This window comes from Vitis vinifera, chromosome 5 (assembly GCF_030704535.1).
Source record: "Vitis vinifera cultivar Pinot Noir 40024 chromosome 5, ASM3070453v1".
Classification (NCBI taxonomy): Eukaryota; Viridiplantae; Streptophyta; class Magnoliopsida; order Vitales; family Vitaceae; genus Vitis; species Vitis vinifera.
The window spans coordinates 2,817,484-2,834,561 of NC_081809.1; the positions used below are offsets into that span (position 1 = coordinate 2,817,484).

Consider the following 17,078-nt stretch of genomic DNA (forward strand, 5'->3'; position numbering starts at 1 on the left):
AAAAAAAAGAAGAAAAAAACAACCTTTTTCACGTGAGATTCAGACTTTCAGTTATGAACTTATGGTACACAAAAAAAAGGAATAATTAGATCGACCGACAAAAAACAAAATACATAAATCCAAAATCTTGGCCAATGGCCAATATTCCTCATTGAGGTGATAATGATAGCGAGATTAGAGTTGTTAATGGTCCATGGCCCATGTGTGTAAACCAGAAAACGTGCTTTGCTCATTGAGAAGCTGCCGAGTTGATTTCTTCTTCAATTCAGGAAAATTCTCACGTTTTCCGCTAATTTATTTTTCTGTCTCTCCAAACGCACCACGCTTTATTTTTTATTTTTTTTCGAGATTCGGTTGAGTCCACTCCACTACGGTTGAGTTGAGAATTGAGGTAATTTTTTTTGAGGTCTTTTGCTCTTATCGTATCACAGATCTGATCGGGATCCAATTCTAATGTTAGGTTAACTTCCTTCTTGCTGCTACTATATGCATATGTCTTTCTGTTAGATTTTTTTGGAATTTGATGTGATTTCGGATGTTATTTTGGGTAATCGATTGACAATGAGTGATTTCTCATGAGATTTGTTGGTAATAGGGGTTTGGAGTGATGAGTTTGTTGTGTAAATGGATAATGGTTTGCAGAGTGATGTTTAGGGTTCAGAATTGCTTGTAAACTGAGGAATCGAACATGGTTAAGTGAATGACGGTTTGATGTGGATGATGGAAGTAGGAACTACTTACTTTTTGTGGATCGGTATCGATGCTGTTAGTTGGATTTCTAGTTTCCGAGGGATTCTCAAGCTTTTTTGATAGCTGCTGCTTTGTTGTACTCACTTCCATAATAATGCCTCATGTTTATTGGTTTAATGGAACTTTTTTTTGGTTTGATGCTGGGGTTGTGTTTCTTTTGGCCGTAAACAAACATAAGGCTTCATTTCAACAAGCGGAGATTTGTTACTAGCAGGCATCTCTACTTCAAACTGATCATTCAGCATGTTCTGGATTCTTATCTAAATACGATTCAGTAATGTGATATTCTTTTCTTTTGGAGTTATTTTGCCCAAAACGCATCCTTCTTTATTCAGCAATGCAAAATTCACACATGCGAAGTCCTGTGATTTTCACTTGATTCCCTTAGCAAATATTTACTTTTGTGCAGCGGAGTTCCAAATTTCAGCATGCTCATAATAATGACATCTAGGTAATGACACAATAGGAATTTGGTTTTGGGGGCATGGATTGGGAAGTTTATTTCAATGGGCAAAAAACAAACAAAAGGCACTCATTTTTTTTTCCTTTTTTGATAAGCATATAAAGCAAATATATTAAAAAGTGCCAAAAGATCACGCATCAAAGTGCATGGGATGTATGCTTTTAGAATGGAACAAGGGCGAGGTGGAGGGGGGCACAGGTGGGGGCAGGGGTGGGGCCGTAAGTACCCTCCACAGGCCTTGAGCAGCTCTACCCCTGCACCTAGGTGATTTTCAAGCATACTCTTTTCATGTGTTTCTTAAAATTTGTTAGACACTAATACCTTTGGTTGTGGGATTTGTTGACATCTCCTTCAAGGGCATGAGTCTGACTTGAAGCCAGTTTTTTGTCTGGTTCTTTCTGTCTTTTGATGTCATTCTCAGATTCAGTTGTAGCTTCACTTCAAAGCCTATTTGCTACTTGCTACTTTCTCTTTATTTTTGTATTAGTTATTTACTGCACTTTACTAGGTCCATATAAAAGATGTTTTTGCTCACATTCTCTTCACTTTCAGGTTTTAATCACTGTGGATACCTGAACAACGGCAGTAGTTGCATGATTGATTTATTTACATTGTTGATGGTTACGGAGATCAGTTTCCCTACTTGATTTAGACAATTGCTCCAGATTTATACATAGACGTACCAGGAACAATCCAATTCATTGATTTGGGTTTAAGGGTCATTCTTTTAGATGGTCTGCAGGCCAGAAAGTGATATAGTTTCATTTTCTTCAAGAAAATAGCAGACATGATGATCAACAAACCACTTGTATTGACCTACCTTTACCTACTGATATACATTGTGCTTTCATCGGGGGTCATATTGTACAACAAGGTAAGGCATCTTCATGTTCGACTTGTGCATTGTTTTAACATCTTTTACTGACTAATCTGCATATAAAAATATTTTTCTATCTAGTTAATTAATATTTTTCATTTTTGAACCTTGAAGTGGATGATTTCTTATTGTGGGCCTTGGTGTTCTTTGGTTTTGGAATTCTATGCATATACTTGTTGATATATGCATATTTATTATACTAATGCATGTCATCATATAAATTTTCTTGTAAATTGATGTCTGGTTAACCATTGTAGATATAAAGATAACTCTATAGTTGTTGACTCTTTTTTTTTTGGTCTTAATATGTTTATGTTGTATTCAAGATATCTGACATATTTAGGATCAAACAAGGAAGGATTTATAAGGATGGAGGTGTTAAATTCAAATATTAAGATTATATACTACAAAAAGAAAAAGAAAATAACGAGGGAGTTTTTGTTGGACAGGAAAAACATATGATAGGATTCCTAAGGAGATAGTTCGGTGGGTTTTGGAAAAAATGGATATTAATCATCAGGCCTTTCCTTTTGTGTCGGTTATGAAAAAACTTATTAGGTACATTTAGGTCTTTGTCTTGCAGTGCATGTTGTCTGCTGATGATATTCTTTTAATTGATGAAACTAGTGAGTGATTAAATCTAAATAAGAAATATTGAGAAATATTTCAAATCTGAAAGTAATAAGTATAAATAAGATAAAACACAGAATGTCATTCTGTAAAATTGGGAGTGGAAATGAGAGCGTAGTGGATTTGGATGGCTAGGAGACTAGGCATCAGCACAATTCCTGATCTCTTAGGGGATAGCATGATCAAGGATCATTTGGCTACTCCACTGACAAGGCCCAAGAAAGTGCCTAATTTCCTAGACTATAATCTTTAACATTTTTTTTTTCTAATAGGTAATAAGGAATGTAATAAACAGAAAAGGAGTATAGATAACATATACAAAGTAAACAAAAGACCAAAAAAAAGGCGTGAAGACACAAAAACCAACAACTTCACCCTACAAAGAGCCTAACTAATCCACAAAGTCTAACAATGACAAAGAGCCATCCCCAATATACAATCTAACCTAGTCCTAAAGAATTTTTAATTATTTGGTCCATGCTTTTACAATTATCAAAAGCTCTCTTATTTCTCTCCTTTTATAAGGTCCAAAACAAACACAGTGGAGCAACCTTCCAAGCCTTTTTAATCTCTTCTTACCAACAAAGGGCCCGTGAAAACCCTTCTAATTGAAGAGTGCATCGCCCACTAGACATCAAAAAGTGCAAAAATCAATTGTCACAAAATGTGAGCTTTTGAACAATGAATGAGAATATGATTGCTCATTTCTTCTTCTTCCTTACACAAGTAGCCTCTATTAGAAATCCTCCAACCCCTTCTTTTGAGTTGATTTAGAGTCAAAATCCTGGCCCAAGTTGCTTCCCAAACAAAGAAGCTAATTTTCGATAGCACCCAAGAATTCTATACTATGTCGTAAGGGAATGACTTCGCTCTCCTATTTGCTAGAGAGGAATAGAAAGGCTTAACTAAAAAAGCACCATCCTTTGTAGGCAACCATACCATAGGTCCAAAACATCGCTGGTCTTTGAAGTAATGGGGTGTGTATACAATCTCCTAAAAAAGGCTTGTACCTCCTCTAGTTTCCAATCATGCAACTACCTTGTAAATTGAGGAATCCAACTACCATCATCCCAAAGGTCACCCACTCAAGCATTTTTTGAAGTAGCTATAGAATAGAGCTTTGAAAACAATTCCCTTGAGGACATGTCCCATACCACTTGTCATTCCAAAACTTCACTTTGTTCCCAAACTTAACCTTAAAACTTGTTTTATTCTTGAAAATCTCTCAACTGCCTTTGATTGCCTTCCACACCACCATACCAAACACTTTTCTTACTTCTTTAGTGCACCACTCCTCTTCATCTTACCTATAATTTCCTATAATTACCCATTTCCATAGAAGATTCCTTTCATTTACAAATCTCCACCCAAAAGAGCCTTATTAAAGATGGATAAATTTCTGATACCTAAGCTCCCTTTCTATTTCTCTAAGCAAACAATATGTCAATTCACCAAATATGACTTTTGTTCCAAAGCCCCCCTCCCCGCAAAAAGTCCCTTTGAATCTTTTCCAATCTGATGGCTACACTCTTTGGGATGATAAACAGAAAAATGAAATAAATTGGCAAACTGGAGATAGTACTTTTCACTAAAGTAAACTTTCCACCTTTTAAAAGATATTGTTTCTTTCACAAAGTTAGCCTTTTTTGGAATCTTTCTTCCACTCCTTCCCAAACTCTAGAGGACTTATAAAGGAATCCCAATGCAAGCTTTAAAGAACTGGTTAGGAGAGCACCCGTCTTGCAACCTAAGACCCGAACAAAATCCTCTAGATTTAAGACCTTCTCGATAGAGATCAACTCACTTTTCTCCTAGTTGATCTTTAACACTAATAAAGCCTCAAACCACATAAAAACCCAATTCAAGTACTCAAGGTTCTCCTTCCTAGCCTAAAAAGATGAGGGTATCATCCACAAATAACAAATGAGAAACCTTCATCCCCTCTCCATCTCTTCCACTTACCAGAAAGTCATCAATAAGCCTTCCCTCGTTTGACCTTATAAGAATGCAAGAGAGTCTCCATTGGCAAGATAAACAAATGAGGGGACTAAGGATCTCCTTGTCTTAAACCCCTGAGCTTTGAAAGAAATGTTAAGGAGACCCATTGACCAAGACAAAGAAACAAATTGTAGAGATGTACTATCTAATCCAACTAATCCACTTAGTGTCAAAACCTATTTTTTCCATAACTACGAGAACCAAACTCCAGTTTTCATGGTCACAAGCCTTTTCAATATCAAGCTTACAAAAGATCCCTCTTGAGTTGCCTTTAAGTCTAGAATCAATGACCTCATTTGCTATCAAAACAACATCCAAAATTTGTCTCTCTCCCACAAAAGCATGCTGAAAATCTGAGACTAAGTTACCCACCACTTTCTTAAGTCGGCTGGCTAGGACCTTTGCTAGAAGCTTGTATAAGTCTTATACCAAGTTAATTGGTCTAAAGTCCTTAAGGTCTTTTGCCCCCTTTACTATGGAACCAAGACTATAAATGTGGCATTTAAACTCCTTTGAAAGGTCCCAAAATCATGGAATTCCGAAAAAAAAAAAAACCTATCACCTCCTTTTTCACAACAACCCAACAAAACTGCCAAAAGGCCATGGAGAAGCCATTTGGACCGGGAGTTTTATCCCCGCTTAAGCTTGATAAAGTAGCAAGGACCTCCTCCTCAGAGAAGGGGATCTCCATAGCTTTTGAATCAACGTTAGTATGGCCTTATGATAATTATGGCAAGAGGCTTCAATAATTCTGCTAGAACATAGACATTGTAGTATGTCTTGTTTGAAGCTAGGGGAAATATTCAATCAATGTCTATAATAGGCCTTGTCGATTGGCTGTAGTTGAAGTAAGGAGAGGAAGGTTATTTTTTGTTTTCTCTTTCCTTGTTTTGCCTTTTGGCACATATTGTATACGTTGTGTACTTTGTTACAACCTTTCCAAGGCTTTGTCTAATATATTCTCTTTTATTGCCTATCAAAAAAGAAAGCTAGGACCTTGCTGACTCCAAAATGTGTTGAACCTTACATTCTTCTTGCTGTCAGCCCATGTGCTTGTTGGTGCACCCCATGCTTGGCCCCTTGCATGTCTTGTGTATGACATTGTTTTGGTACTAAATGTTGTGTCACTTTTAGGAGTGTGTCTCATATTGTTGTTCAATTTCTTGTATGGTTAAACTGAAATCTATGCCACACTGTCTAATATGTTTTCTGAATAAAGTATTTATTTATGACTTTGAATTTTGTTGCAGTGGGTTCTCTCTCCAAAATACTTCAATTTTCCCTTTCCTATAACACTTACCATGATTCATATGGGATTTTCTGGAGCAGTAGCATTTTTTCTTGTTCGTGTTCTAAAGGTATGCTTCCTTTGGGATTTCAACACCCTCACTCCTGACATGCTTTTTCTGTTCCATGATCACTGACTCAACTGCTAATAGATATTTCTGTGAAATTAGTTGTACACCTACAACAGGCTAGCTACTAATAACTAACTTTTTCTTATGCTCATTTACCAAGTAATATGCTATATTAATTAAATAAAATATCTGGTTAGTGTCCAAAACTTGCTATTACTTAGGGTAAATAAGTCAATTAGAGCATGTTTGTTAACTATTCTCCAAAACAGTTTTCTTGAAAGCAGAAAATAGTTTTATGCTTTTAAAAACAAAAAATTCAAACTTAAAAACATAATAATATATATAAATATATATAACTCTACTGTGTTCTTGCTACTTCTTTCTTTGGATTCTTTCACTTTCATGTTAACATCTTTGGATCACATTGAATTAGCTAAACATGGTGGAAGATTTCTCCTCACAACCAACTTTTGGTTGCCAAGAAAGTAAAATAGAAAAGAATGGAAATGAAAGGAAGAGAAAAACTAAATTTTTATTAAAGAATTCAAGAAGAGGAGTTCAATCTCTTCCCGTGACACCTTCTAATTGGCCACTTATTTAAAAAATGATATAAAATATCTCAAAATAATTTAAAAAAAATATGATTTTTGAATGATCTGGGCCTATCTTGGGTTGGTGGAGTGCCAAATATGTCGAATTCAAAGTAGAGGAGGTTTGGGCTTGAATTGGTTGTGGATGAATTCGAAATGGAATGCAAATTTGAATTGGATTCAAATTGGAGGTTGGTTTCTTCCCTTGGGCAGTGGATGAATTCAACAAAATTTGAATTGGAAAATATGGTGTTTTTTGGAAACATATTTTAGTTGTTTTCACTTCTTTACTAAAGGTTGTTTCAAAAGCTAATGAAGCAATTATGAAGAATAATTAACTACATTATAAAATTATTATTTTTAAAATATTTGAAAACATAGAAAATAAATTGAAAACATTTCAAGTTTCCAAATAAAGTTTTGCTCTAGAAAACATTAGAGAACTGTTTTTGAAAATTGTTCTCAAAAACTATATTTTGACTTTGAGAATAGTTTTAAAAAGTGTTCTGAAACAAACCCTTAGATTTCTATTCTTGTAAGGTAGTTAGCTATTGCATATCATAGTCTCAACATTCATATTGCATATTCATGTTGAGAGTGAATCTCAATGATAAACTATACTTAGAGAGAAGGTGAATAGGTGTTTTTAACAAATTCAAGAGATCCTCCAACACATATATTATCTTTCCTTAGTTGATTTTATTGATTGGTTGGGGTCGAATTGAGGAAGGGAGTATTTTTGTTTTCCCTATCCTTTTTGGCGCTATTTAGCAGCCGTTGTATACACCGTGTGTACTTTGGTGCACTTTTTTTGGTGTTTTAATACTATTTGCATTTACCTATAAAAAAAATATTATCTTTCTTTAGGATTTCTCATAGCTTATTCTTTTCTTCCAACAACTTTTCTACAAAGATGAAAAATCATATGCAAGCATGAATGCAACAACACTCTTCCAAAAATTTATACATTCAAGTTGCATGCAAATTTTTTAACAATCCCCAACACAAATTTTTAATAACAAATTCTTCCTCAACACATTTCCAATTACTACTTGATATCCTTTTTTTTTATTTTTTTTTATAGGTTACTACTTGATATCTTTATCAAATTGAATAGAAAATTATTCAAGATATCCAAAGGATAATTTCACCTATTTCAATTTTTTTTTCATCCATCCAACAGATATGCTCGAGTAACAAATGATATCAATAATTGGAAATAACCAAAAGAGTAGAATAAGAAAGAAAGAGACAATGAAACTAGTTTTTTACATGAAAAAACTCCAAAGAGATAAAAAAGCCATGAGCTTACGAGTGATTGAAAACATCCAGTAAGACAAACAAAAACTGAATACAAGGTTTTACCTAACTCAAATCTACCAATTCTATTCAGACCACTTGACTAGCACCTTTCCACTTTCAGTTTCACACCTTCTTTCGGAGCACAATTAGAGTTCACACCAGGCTCAATCTTGGCCTCTTCTTGAGTTCTCATAAAAAGAAAATGGGTTTTCACCCAAACTTAAACAAGTGAGAAAACAAGAGATGGATAAAATAGAAGAATTAACCAATTATTTTAAAAAAATTCCAATGGAAAAACGATTTGGAAATCAAGGTGAAAGAGGATTTTCTTGGTAACCAAACACTCCTAATTTGGTATGAAAAGAGAGAACTCAAGAAAGAAAAAAACGGTTGCTAGTGTCTCCCCTGATCTAAACTTGAAGCATTTTGGTATAAAAAGAAAGGGAACCCGTGATCCAATAGCTAAGAAAAGATCTAGCAAAAGATGGATCAATCTTATCTAAATCTAGATCAATCATGGAAAAGGCACATAAACACTTAGTTAAAAAAACTATTGCCCTGACCTCCTTAACTCTTTTTTTTAAAAAAAAAACTAGTTCAAGAAAAATATCAATTTGAAAAAACCTGGTTGATTCAATTTCATCCATTGACAACCTCAACTACATACCTTAGCCTCTGACCAACTTTTACATCTCGCTCTTCGTTAGGTAAGTAGTTTGAGAAAGGATTTGGAAAATCAAGTTACGAGACATTTAGGAATTTTTGTCCGGAATTGTCAAATACTCACACATGTTCACTTTCATTCTTTTATAGTGCTTCTTTTAAAAGTGGGAGCAGTCTTTTTAAGTTTTCCACAAGATATATAATCACAAACCGATCAAGTTTTTAAAGTTGCAAATGCCTGATTTTTTCCTTAGCATTTCAAATGAGAAGCAGTAGGCAGCATAAGTATCTAATCTAATATTAAGTGAGATGTCTGTCTCATGTTTCATTGTAACCAGGTAGTGTATGAGTTAGCCTCAACAATGATATATATGAGGTGGATTGGAAATGTTTATATGATATTTTCCAATATCTTTGTGTTTCTATGTCTCCTTTTGTTTTAATTTTCAATAATGAACTCCCTGAACCATAGAATAAGCATAACTGAAATATTCATAGCAAGTTTTAGAAGCTGGGAGCCAAGAACCACCAACCTATAAAGGGCAGAATCACCATGCTTGACTGAAAAGTTTACCAAGTGATGGAAATAACTGCTACTAATGTTGAGATAGATTATAGCAAGACTTTATGAAATGAATTGTTTGTTTCCGATCAGGAAAAGAAAAAAGAAAAAGACGGGTGTTTAGCAAGCCAATAAAGGATTGAATCTTAAGAAGTTAGTATCAATATCCATTGTTGTAGTTAAGGCTACAAAAGGTTGAAATAGTTTTTCATGTTCAACAAACACTAGGGACATAGTGAGTGAGCAAATATGGTAAAAATAAAAATTAGTCAGTTGAGGATTCTAAAAGCTTAAAATGACAATTACCAAAAAGGACATGGGCTAAGGTACTTACACTGAGCAAAAATATGATAGGCTATGATTAATTTGAAAACATGGCCTTGGATAGAGCATAATGGTGAAAAAAGAATTGTTAAGCCACCTCTAGATGGGTTAAGATAAATGCTTTTGAAGCTAAGTTCTCTAAACTAATTTTTTGAGAGTCAATTTTTTCTTTTACGTCATACATGCCAGTTTTATTGACTTGCAAACCACAAAACTTGTTATGCTGTCTCTTTGTCTATATGGGGTTTTCAATAGTGAGTGAGGTTGACCACATTGGTTGTGAGGTGTGCAAGCTTGAAGGAAGAGTGGAGCAGACTTGGGGTTGGTGGGTGATGAGTGTATGGTAATAGCCCCATAAAGGATCTTCAAGGTGGGGATTTCTTGTAGAATTTAGAGTGTGCTTCAGAATCTTAAGTTCTTAATTGATTCAAAGTCCTTTTAATTGAGACCCTCCCTGCAAATTTATAGGGGGTTTTGGAATGTAAGTCAGCTAGGTTACAAATCCATGAGCCAACAAAGCTTGCCCTGCGTTGGTGATCAATTAGATGGTGGAAACTCACTGGAGGCAGCATTCCAGGGAATTATGGTTAAGGGAAGGGGACAAAAATACAGGCTACTTCCATCGCATGGCGACTGCCCATCGTAGAATCAATCATATGGACATAATTAAGATAAATGGGGTGTGGCTGACTAAGGAGAAGGATGTGAGAGAAGGGGTTGTTAATGTTTTTCAACACTTACTTACAGAAAATTCAGATTGGAAGGCGGATATAGAAATGTTGCAGTTAGAGCAAATAAATCAGCAAGAGGCAGAGAACTTGGAGCACCCTTTCTCTGAGGATGAAATCCATAGTGCCCTGATGGAGATGAATGGGGACAAAGCCCCAGGACTGGATGGCTTTACTATGGCATTTTGGCAAAGATGCTGGGTTCTAGTTAAAGAGGAGGTTTTGGATTTGTTTAAAGAGTTCTATGAGCAAAGTGCCTTCATCAAGAGCATCAACAATACGTTTCTGGTATTGTTACCCAAGAAGGGGGGGCAGAGGATCTTGGGGAATTTAGGCCAATCAGTCTTTTGGGGGGGCTGTACAAACTATTGGCCAAGGTATTAGCCAATAGACTCAAGAAAGTGATAGGGAAAGTGGTCTCCACTGATCAGAATGCATTTGTAATGGGCAGGCAGATCCTTGATGCCTCTTTAATTGCAAATGAGGTAATTGATGCATGGCAAAAAAGGGAAGAGAAAGGTCTCATCTGTAAGCTGGATATAGAGAAAGCCTACGACAGTTTAAATTGGCAGTTTTTTATGAAAGTCATGAGAAAAATGGGGTTCGGATCAAAGTGGTTGGGTTGGATGTGGAGTTGCATATCCACAACCAAATTTTCGGTGTTGGTGAATGGAGTGCCGGCCAGTTTCTTCCCAAGTTCTAAGGGGTTGAGGCAAGGAGATCCCCTTTCTTCTTACCTCTTTGTGATGGGAATGGAAGTGTTGAGCAATCTTATTAGGAGGGTTGTTGAAGGGAGATTTTTGACAGGGTGTAGGATCCGAGGAGGAGAAAGGCAGTCGGTGCATATATCCCATATGTTATTTGCTGATGATACTATAGTTTTTTGTGAGGCTAGGAAGGAGTATCTAACTTATTTGAGTTGGATTCTGTTTTGGTTTGAAGCCGCATCAGGGTTAAGGATCAATTTGGATAAAAGTGAAATAATCCCAGTTGGCGAGGTGGAAGAGATGGAGGAGATGGCAGCGGAATTGGGCTACAAGGTGGGTTCTATGCCTTCTGTGTATTTGAGGCTGCCTTTGGGGCCTCCTAACAAGAGTACCGCTATGTGGGATGGGGTGGAAGAGAAGATGAGGAGAAGACTTGCACATTGGAAACATCAATATATTTCCAAAGGTGGGAGACTTATTCTCATAAAGAGCACGATGGCTAGTATGTCATTGTATCAAATGTCTCTTTTTCGTATGCCCAAGTCGGTTGCGCGAAGGCTAGAAAAATTGCAAAGGGATTTTCTTTGGGGATGAGGAAACTTGGAAAGGAAAGTGCACCTTGTTAATTGGGAGGTTATTTGTACAGAGAAAGAAAAGGGGGGGCTTGGCTTAAGGAAGCTAGTTCCGTTGAACAAAGCCTTGTTGGGAAAATGGATTTGGAGGTTTGCTTGTGAAAAGGAAAATATGTGGAAGCAAGTGCTTTTGGCGAAATATGGGCAAGAGGGATTTGGTTGGATGACCAAAAAGGCTAATGGGACGTTTGGAGTAGGGGTTTGGAAGGAAATTCTAAAGGAAAAAGATTGGTGTTGGGAAAATATGGCTTTTACTATGGGGAATGGTACCAAAATCAGATTTTGGAATGATCTTTGGTGCGGTTGTACAGTGCTGTCTCAAAGGTTTCCTCACCTTTATGGGATGGCTGCTCATAGAAATGGCACAGTAGAAGAAATGTGGGATCAGAATGTCGGCCAAGGAGATTGGGATTTAAGGTTTGTGAGGGGTTTCAATGATTGGGAGTTGGATATGGTAGGTGAGGATGCAGTTTTTTGGAAAGGGGGAAGAAACGGGCAGTTTAAAGTAAAAGAAGCCTACAACTTGGTGGTTAATACCGTGGCTAACAACTTTCCAAAAAACAACATTTGGGTGGATAAAGTTCCAACAAAAATTTTGTTTTTTGCTTGGGAGGCTACTTGGGGCAAGGTGCTTACGCTAGATAGGCTTCAGAAGAGAGGGTGGTAACTCCCTAACCGTTGCTTCTTGTGTGGCTGCGAAGAGGAAACTATAAATCAGATCCTCATACATTGTATAGTGGCAAAAATCCTATGGGATATGATATGTGCTTTGTTTGGTGTTCAGTGGGTCTTTCCAGAAACTGTAAAGGAGGTCTTATTAAGCTAGAGGGGCCCTTTTGTAGGGGAAAAAAGGAAAAAGATATGGAAGTCTATACCGTTGTACATCTTTCGGACTCTTTGGAAGGAAAGAAATAGGCTTGCTTTTAGGGGGAGGGGGGGGGGGGGGGGGGTGATAGATATTCAGAAATTAAAAAATTCTTTTGTCTGTAATTTATGGTGTTGGGCGAGAATGTATAGTGGAGAGAGGTCGCTGTCTCTTATAGGCTTCTTGGAGTGGATAGCCTCCAGATAAGGGCTGGTGGGGTTTTTTTGCTTTCTTTTTGGTTGTGAGGCTTAGCTAGATTGTATATTCCCTGTATACGTTGTGGCTTTCTGGCCTCTTATCAATATATTCTGTGCTTATCTATCAAAAAAAAATTAGATGGTGGTCTCTTCTTCCTTTCACTTCATTTGTGATGAGGTTGCCAATCTTAGAACTACTCGTCTTAGTAGGCCTCAATGCTAACCATCAAATTAAGATCTTTGAAACATCTTGTATACTTGATGGAAGGGTGGGTTGAACCCACCATCGAGGTGCATCAACCTATGTTAGGCTTCCTAATCCTTGCTTATAGCTTGATTGATGTCGAGTGTCAGGTTACTGTGCTACTATTTACTTTAAGGGCAAGCATCCTCAAGTGAGCCCTCTCTTGGAGTTGGTCATGAGAGTAAGTACACCCTCTTGATAGGGTTAGAAGGGTTCAAGTTGAGCTAATATGTAAAGGTGGAGAACTAAACATCTGTCATAGTAAGTGAAGCATGACTAGGTTGGCCTTTTCATTCATGTTATGAGGTGACTTCTCCAATTCTAAGGTAAATGGGAGAATTTCCTTCAGCATCTACTATTAGTGGGCATCCTCATTTTGTGTACATCCAAGGAGGTTAGGTATTTGACCATGGGGCAGGCTCCCATTCTAGGTTGAAGAGCTTACCTTCTATAAATGTATTAATTTCTGTATGCATGAATAGAATATGATATTGATACTTTCCTTTTTATATATATACTTTTGTTGTCAACTATTGTTATAAATGTAAATAAGGTGAGACAGTTTGATTTTTTGTTTTTTATTGTTTTTCTTTTCGACATGCAGGTTGCATCTCCTGTCAAAATGACAATTGAGATGTACGTGAGAGTTTGACTGTTCAACTATTCATGCTTTTTTTTTCCTTCATTTGCCAATTTCTTTTTATTTTATCTCATTCTATCTTTTTTGGGGTAATGGCAGATATTCGACATGTGTGATTCCCATAAGTGCATTCTTTGCCTCAAGTCTCTGGTAAGCGCCCAAATATAGCAGAATTGATTTGCTGTTTTTGTTTAGTGGAATTTCCTTAATTGTGGAGGTGTTAGTTGTTACATATTACATCTCTATGTGTTTCTATATTTTGTTCAATCATAAATGAACAGTGAATGAAAGTCGTGAGGATTTCATTTGTACATATGAACCATTGATCACAACTAGCAAGAATATCAGGTTCATTTTAATTTGTTGAGCACTAATTTGTAATCATTTTGTGGTTAAAATTGGGATATCTCCTTGGACCCCTGTAGACCATGAGGATTTCAGCAGAATCTCATCAGTTATAGATGTTAATTGGAGCTGTTTGGACTGTAGAATGTTACAACTTTCTCTTTGTGAAATTCTTGGGCAGTTGCTTTTTCTCATTTAACTTTTTTTCTTTTCCAACTAGGTTGTAGCATATGTGTCTGTTTTCCCTTTGGCCTTAAAGCAGTTTTGGAATGTAAACTTTTACCACTTGTTTAGATTTGTACGAATCGTGACTGTAGGACAGATTTTGTGTCTGAGCCACTTAATATTGATGCTTGTTTCCATTATATTTTGTCTATCTGCTAAATTGCTAATGGTCTCAGAGGTGGAAGTGGGTTCTTTTTAGTGTTGATCCATTAAGGTTCAAAGTGATAAGGAATCTGACAGAATCTGAATTGGTCTACAGATGTCTTACATGGATTTAGGGATGAAAGCTATCCAAACAAAGTTGATTATTAGGTTTTCAAGCTCAGCTTGGTTATACTTGTGTCATTCTCTAACTAAGGTCAAGATTCGTAGAACCAAGCTGACATGCCTTGTTTAAGTTTGGTTTATGAAGGCTTAGGTGATTTACTTCACATCTGATTTTAAAACTGAGGTTGGTTTGTAAAGGCTTTGGATATTCTGGCACAACTGTCATTGGACTTTTATTTTTCTTATTAGAATGGTTTCATCAATATTTCTGATGTACAGTAAACTGCTTGAAAATATTAAGGATATGTACTGTTGTATAAATACTTCATCAGTTTAGCAAGACATAGTTACTTCCATCCTTCAGACCCTTTCTTTCAACTTTTTGCATCCGACGCTGCTATGTTTTTTGAGGGATAACATCTGTGGTCTTTTTGTTGTTGTTACAGGTTTGGTAACACTGCTTACTTGCACATATCTGTGGCCTTCATCCAGATGCTCAAAGCTCTAAGTATGTGGAAATAAAGTGCAGATCATTTTTCTTAATTTTATGCTGCTCCTTAACTCTACTGAATGGATACTTTCTTTCTTTCTTTTTTTAATTCCTGTTTTTTGAATATTGCAGTGCCAGTGGCAACATTTCTGATGGCTGTCATCTGTGGCACTGACAAATTAAGGTGTGATGTGTTCTTGAACATGCTGCTGGTCAGTGTTGGAGTTGTAATTTCCTCGTATGGGGAAATTCATTTTAATGTAATTGGTACAGTTTACCAGGTTACGGGCATCTTTGCAGAAGCTCTTAGGCTGGTCTTAACTCAAGTCCTTCTCCAAAAGAAGGGCTTGACTCTAAATCCTATCACCAGCCTATATTACATTGCTCCATGCAGGTACCAAATCTGATGCTTTATTAACCCTATTTTTTAAGTATGTCTCCCCGCTCAATTTATGGCTAGCTGAGTAAAAGAAGAAAAAATCAACTGTTCTTGATCTTTGATTTTGGACATTGGAACTTGATTTTTTGTGGATGCTGGTGCAAGAATGAAGCTTCTATCTTTGCTGAGCATGTGAAATTTATTACTGAATAGTTATCTAACTTCTTACTAGATATAGCCCTATCTTCATGACTTCCATGTGTCTGTTCTTATCCTGAGAGTTTGCTTTCCTTTTTATCCTTTCTACGGATGTACACATTGCACTCACACTTCTCTACCTTGCTCCTGTGATGCTTATTTTGGTTGTTGGGGAGTTACGGGTAATGCTATTATCAAAATTGGTTACATTTTTTCATACTTTGTCATGTGCAGTTTTGTGTTTCTATTTGTACCCTGGTATTTTTTGGAGAAGCCACAGATGGAAATTTCACAGATTCAGTTCAATTTCTGGATCTTTTTCTCTAATGCTCTTTGTGCATTAGCCTTGAACTTCTCAATTTTCTTGGTAATTGGTCGAACTGGAGCAGTTACCATCCGGGTTGCTGGTGTTCTGAAGGACTGGATACTTATAGCCCTTTCAACTGTTATATTTCCAGAGTCTACAATTACTGGGCTGAATATTATCGGCTATGCAATTGGTATGTTTCCATTCACATGAAGTGCAGAAGTTCTCAATCATAGCCACATCTTTTTTCTCTCAAACTTTTAACGGTCATCTAAATTGTATGGTTTTCTTATAATGCAGCATTATGTGGTGTTGTGATGTACAACTACTTGAAGGTTAAGGATGTCCGTGCAGCCCAACTCTCTTCCGAAAGTCTTCCAGAAAGAATTGTAAAGGTCAATCTTATCAATAATTGTTGATTTGCTTAGGATGATTGATGGATAAATATTATAGGTTTGTTTTTAACAAACTTTGCAGAGGTATCACCAAATGGTGTTCACTTTTTTGGCTCGAAGGAGGCGTGGATGTCGGTTTTGAGAGGATGACTTCCTTTTTTTCCATTTTGTTTAGCGTGTGATCAAAATGTTTTGCTGTCTATAGGGCCTATAAATATTTGTTCTAACAATGCGTCGTCATTTTGGGAAATGCAGGATTGGAAGTTGGAGAAGAAGTCATCTGATATTTTCGTACCCGACAGTAGCAATGACAACAACATTCGAGGTAGCGGCGGAGGAAATGGCCCGGGCGCGGATTTGAATGCGGCTGAAGCCACACCTCTACTTGCATCGGCTAGACTCTCTCATATCGGACGTTCACAGCTTACCATTCATACGGCATGATTCATGAGAACCCAGATATAGATCAGTGTCAGAAAGCCTATCTATCCAAGTGCGACGTAACAAGAAAAACGAAAATCATTCTTTTTTAGCCTTATTACATGAAATAGCTCGTTACACTGAAGGCTAAAGTCAATCATTGATGGAGATCTATAGATCATATCTCTGTATTTATATTCATGGTCTTTCAGTGTTCAAGCGGTCCATGCTATAATTGAGGCCTTTGATTTGGACACCCCATTATTTTACTTCTGCAAACGACATGATTTTGATTGATGTTGAGTGTCCGATTAATGATGAGAACCAGGAATTTCCACGGCAGTGGCATATAATCGATTGTAGATGTCAAAATGATTCTCCTCTTATATAGAAATTTTATTGATTACTATTTTCATTTCATTTTTTCATAGCTTAGCCGTGTAAAAACTTTATAATAGTATGGCCATGAATTTAGCGGCAACATAAAATCTTGCCACTGGCTTCGGATCAGTAAAGAGAACC

At 36.6% G+C, this 17,078-nt stretch overlaps 1 protein-coding gene across 5 annotated transcripts; it reads left to right on the top strand.

Annotated features, from left to right (window-relative positions):
* Window positions 1-46: 46 nt before the first annotated feature.
* Window positions 47-16,976, top strand: LOC100256225 (probable sugar phosphate/phosphate translocator At1g48230). Of its 5 annotated transcripts, XM_059736753.1 has the most exons (11): window positions 140-1,024; window positions 1,160-1,201; window positions 1,766-2,087; window positions 5,969-6,076; window positions 13,495-13,526; window positions 13,630-13,680; window positions 14,814-14,875; window positions 14,990-15,251; window positions 15,669-15,934; window positions 16,042-16,136; window positions 16,392-16,976. In XM_059736753.1, the coding sequence occupies exons 3-11, from the start codon at window positions 2,001-2,003 to the stop codon at window positions 16,578-16,580; spliced, it is 1,152 nt and encodes a 383-aa protein (XP_059592736.1). In that variant the 5' UTR covers window positions 140-1,024; window positions 1,160-1,201; window positions 1,766-2,000; the 3' UTR covers window positions 16,581-16,976. The 5 variants fall into 5 exon arrangements, with proteins under 5 accessions (XP_002267517.2, XP_059592736.1, XP_010649683.1 ...); XM_002267481.5 differs by lacking the exon at window positions 1,160-1,201 and having other exon boundaries at window positions 47-391; XM_010651381.3 differs by lacking the exon at window positions 1,160-1,201 and having other exon boundaries at window positions 394-460.
* Window positions 16,977-17,078: the final 102 nt, after the last annotated feature.

Coding starts and splice junctions, on each gene's coding strand:
- LOC100256225 (XM_002267481.5), top strand. CDS start 2,001: ATGATGATCAACAAACCACTTGTATTGACCTACCTTTACCTACTGATA. Junction 2,088..5,968: donor GGGTCATATTGTACAACAAG/GTAAGGCATCTT, acceptor ATTTTGTTGCAG/TGGGTTCTCTCTCCAAAATA. Junction 13,527..13,629: donor GTCAAAATGACAATTGAGAT/GTACGTGAGAGT, acceptor GGGTAATGGCAG/ATATTCGACATGTGTGATTC.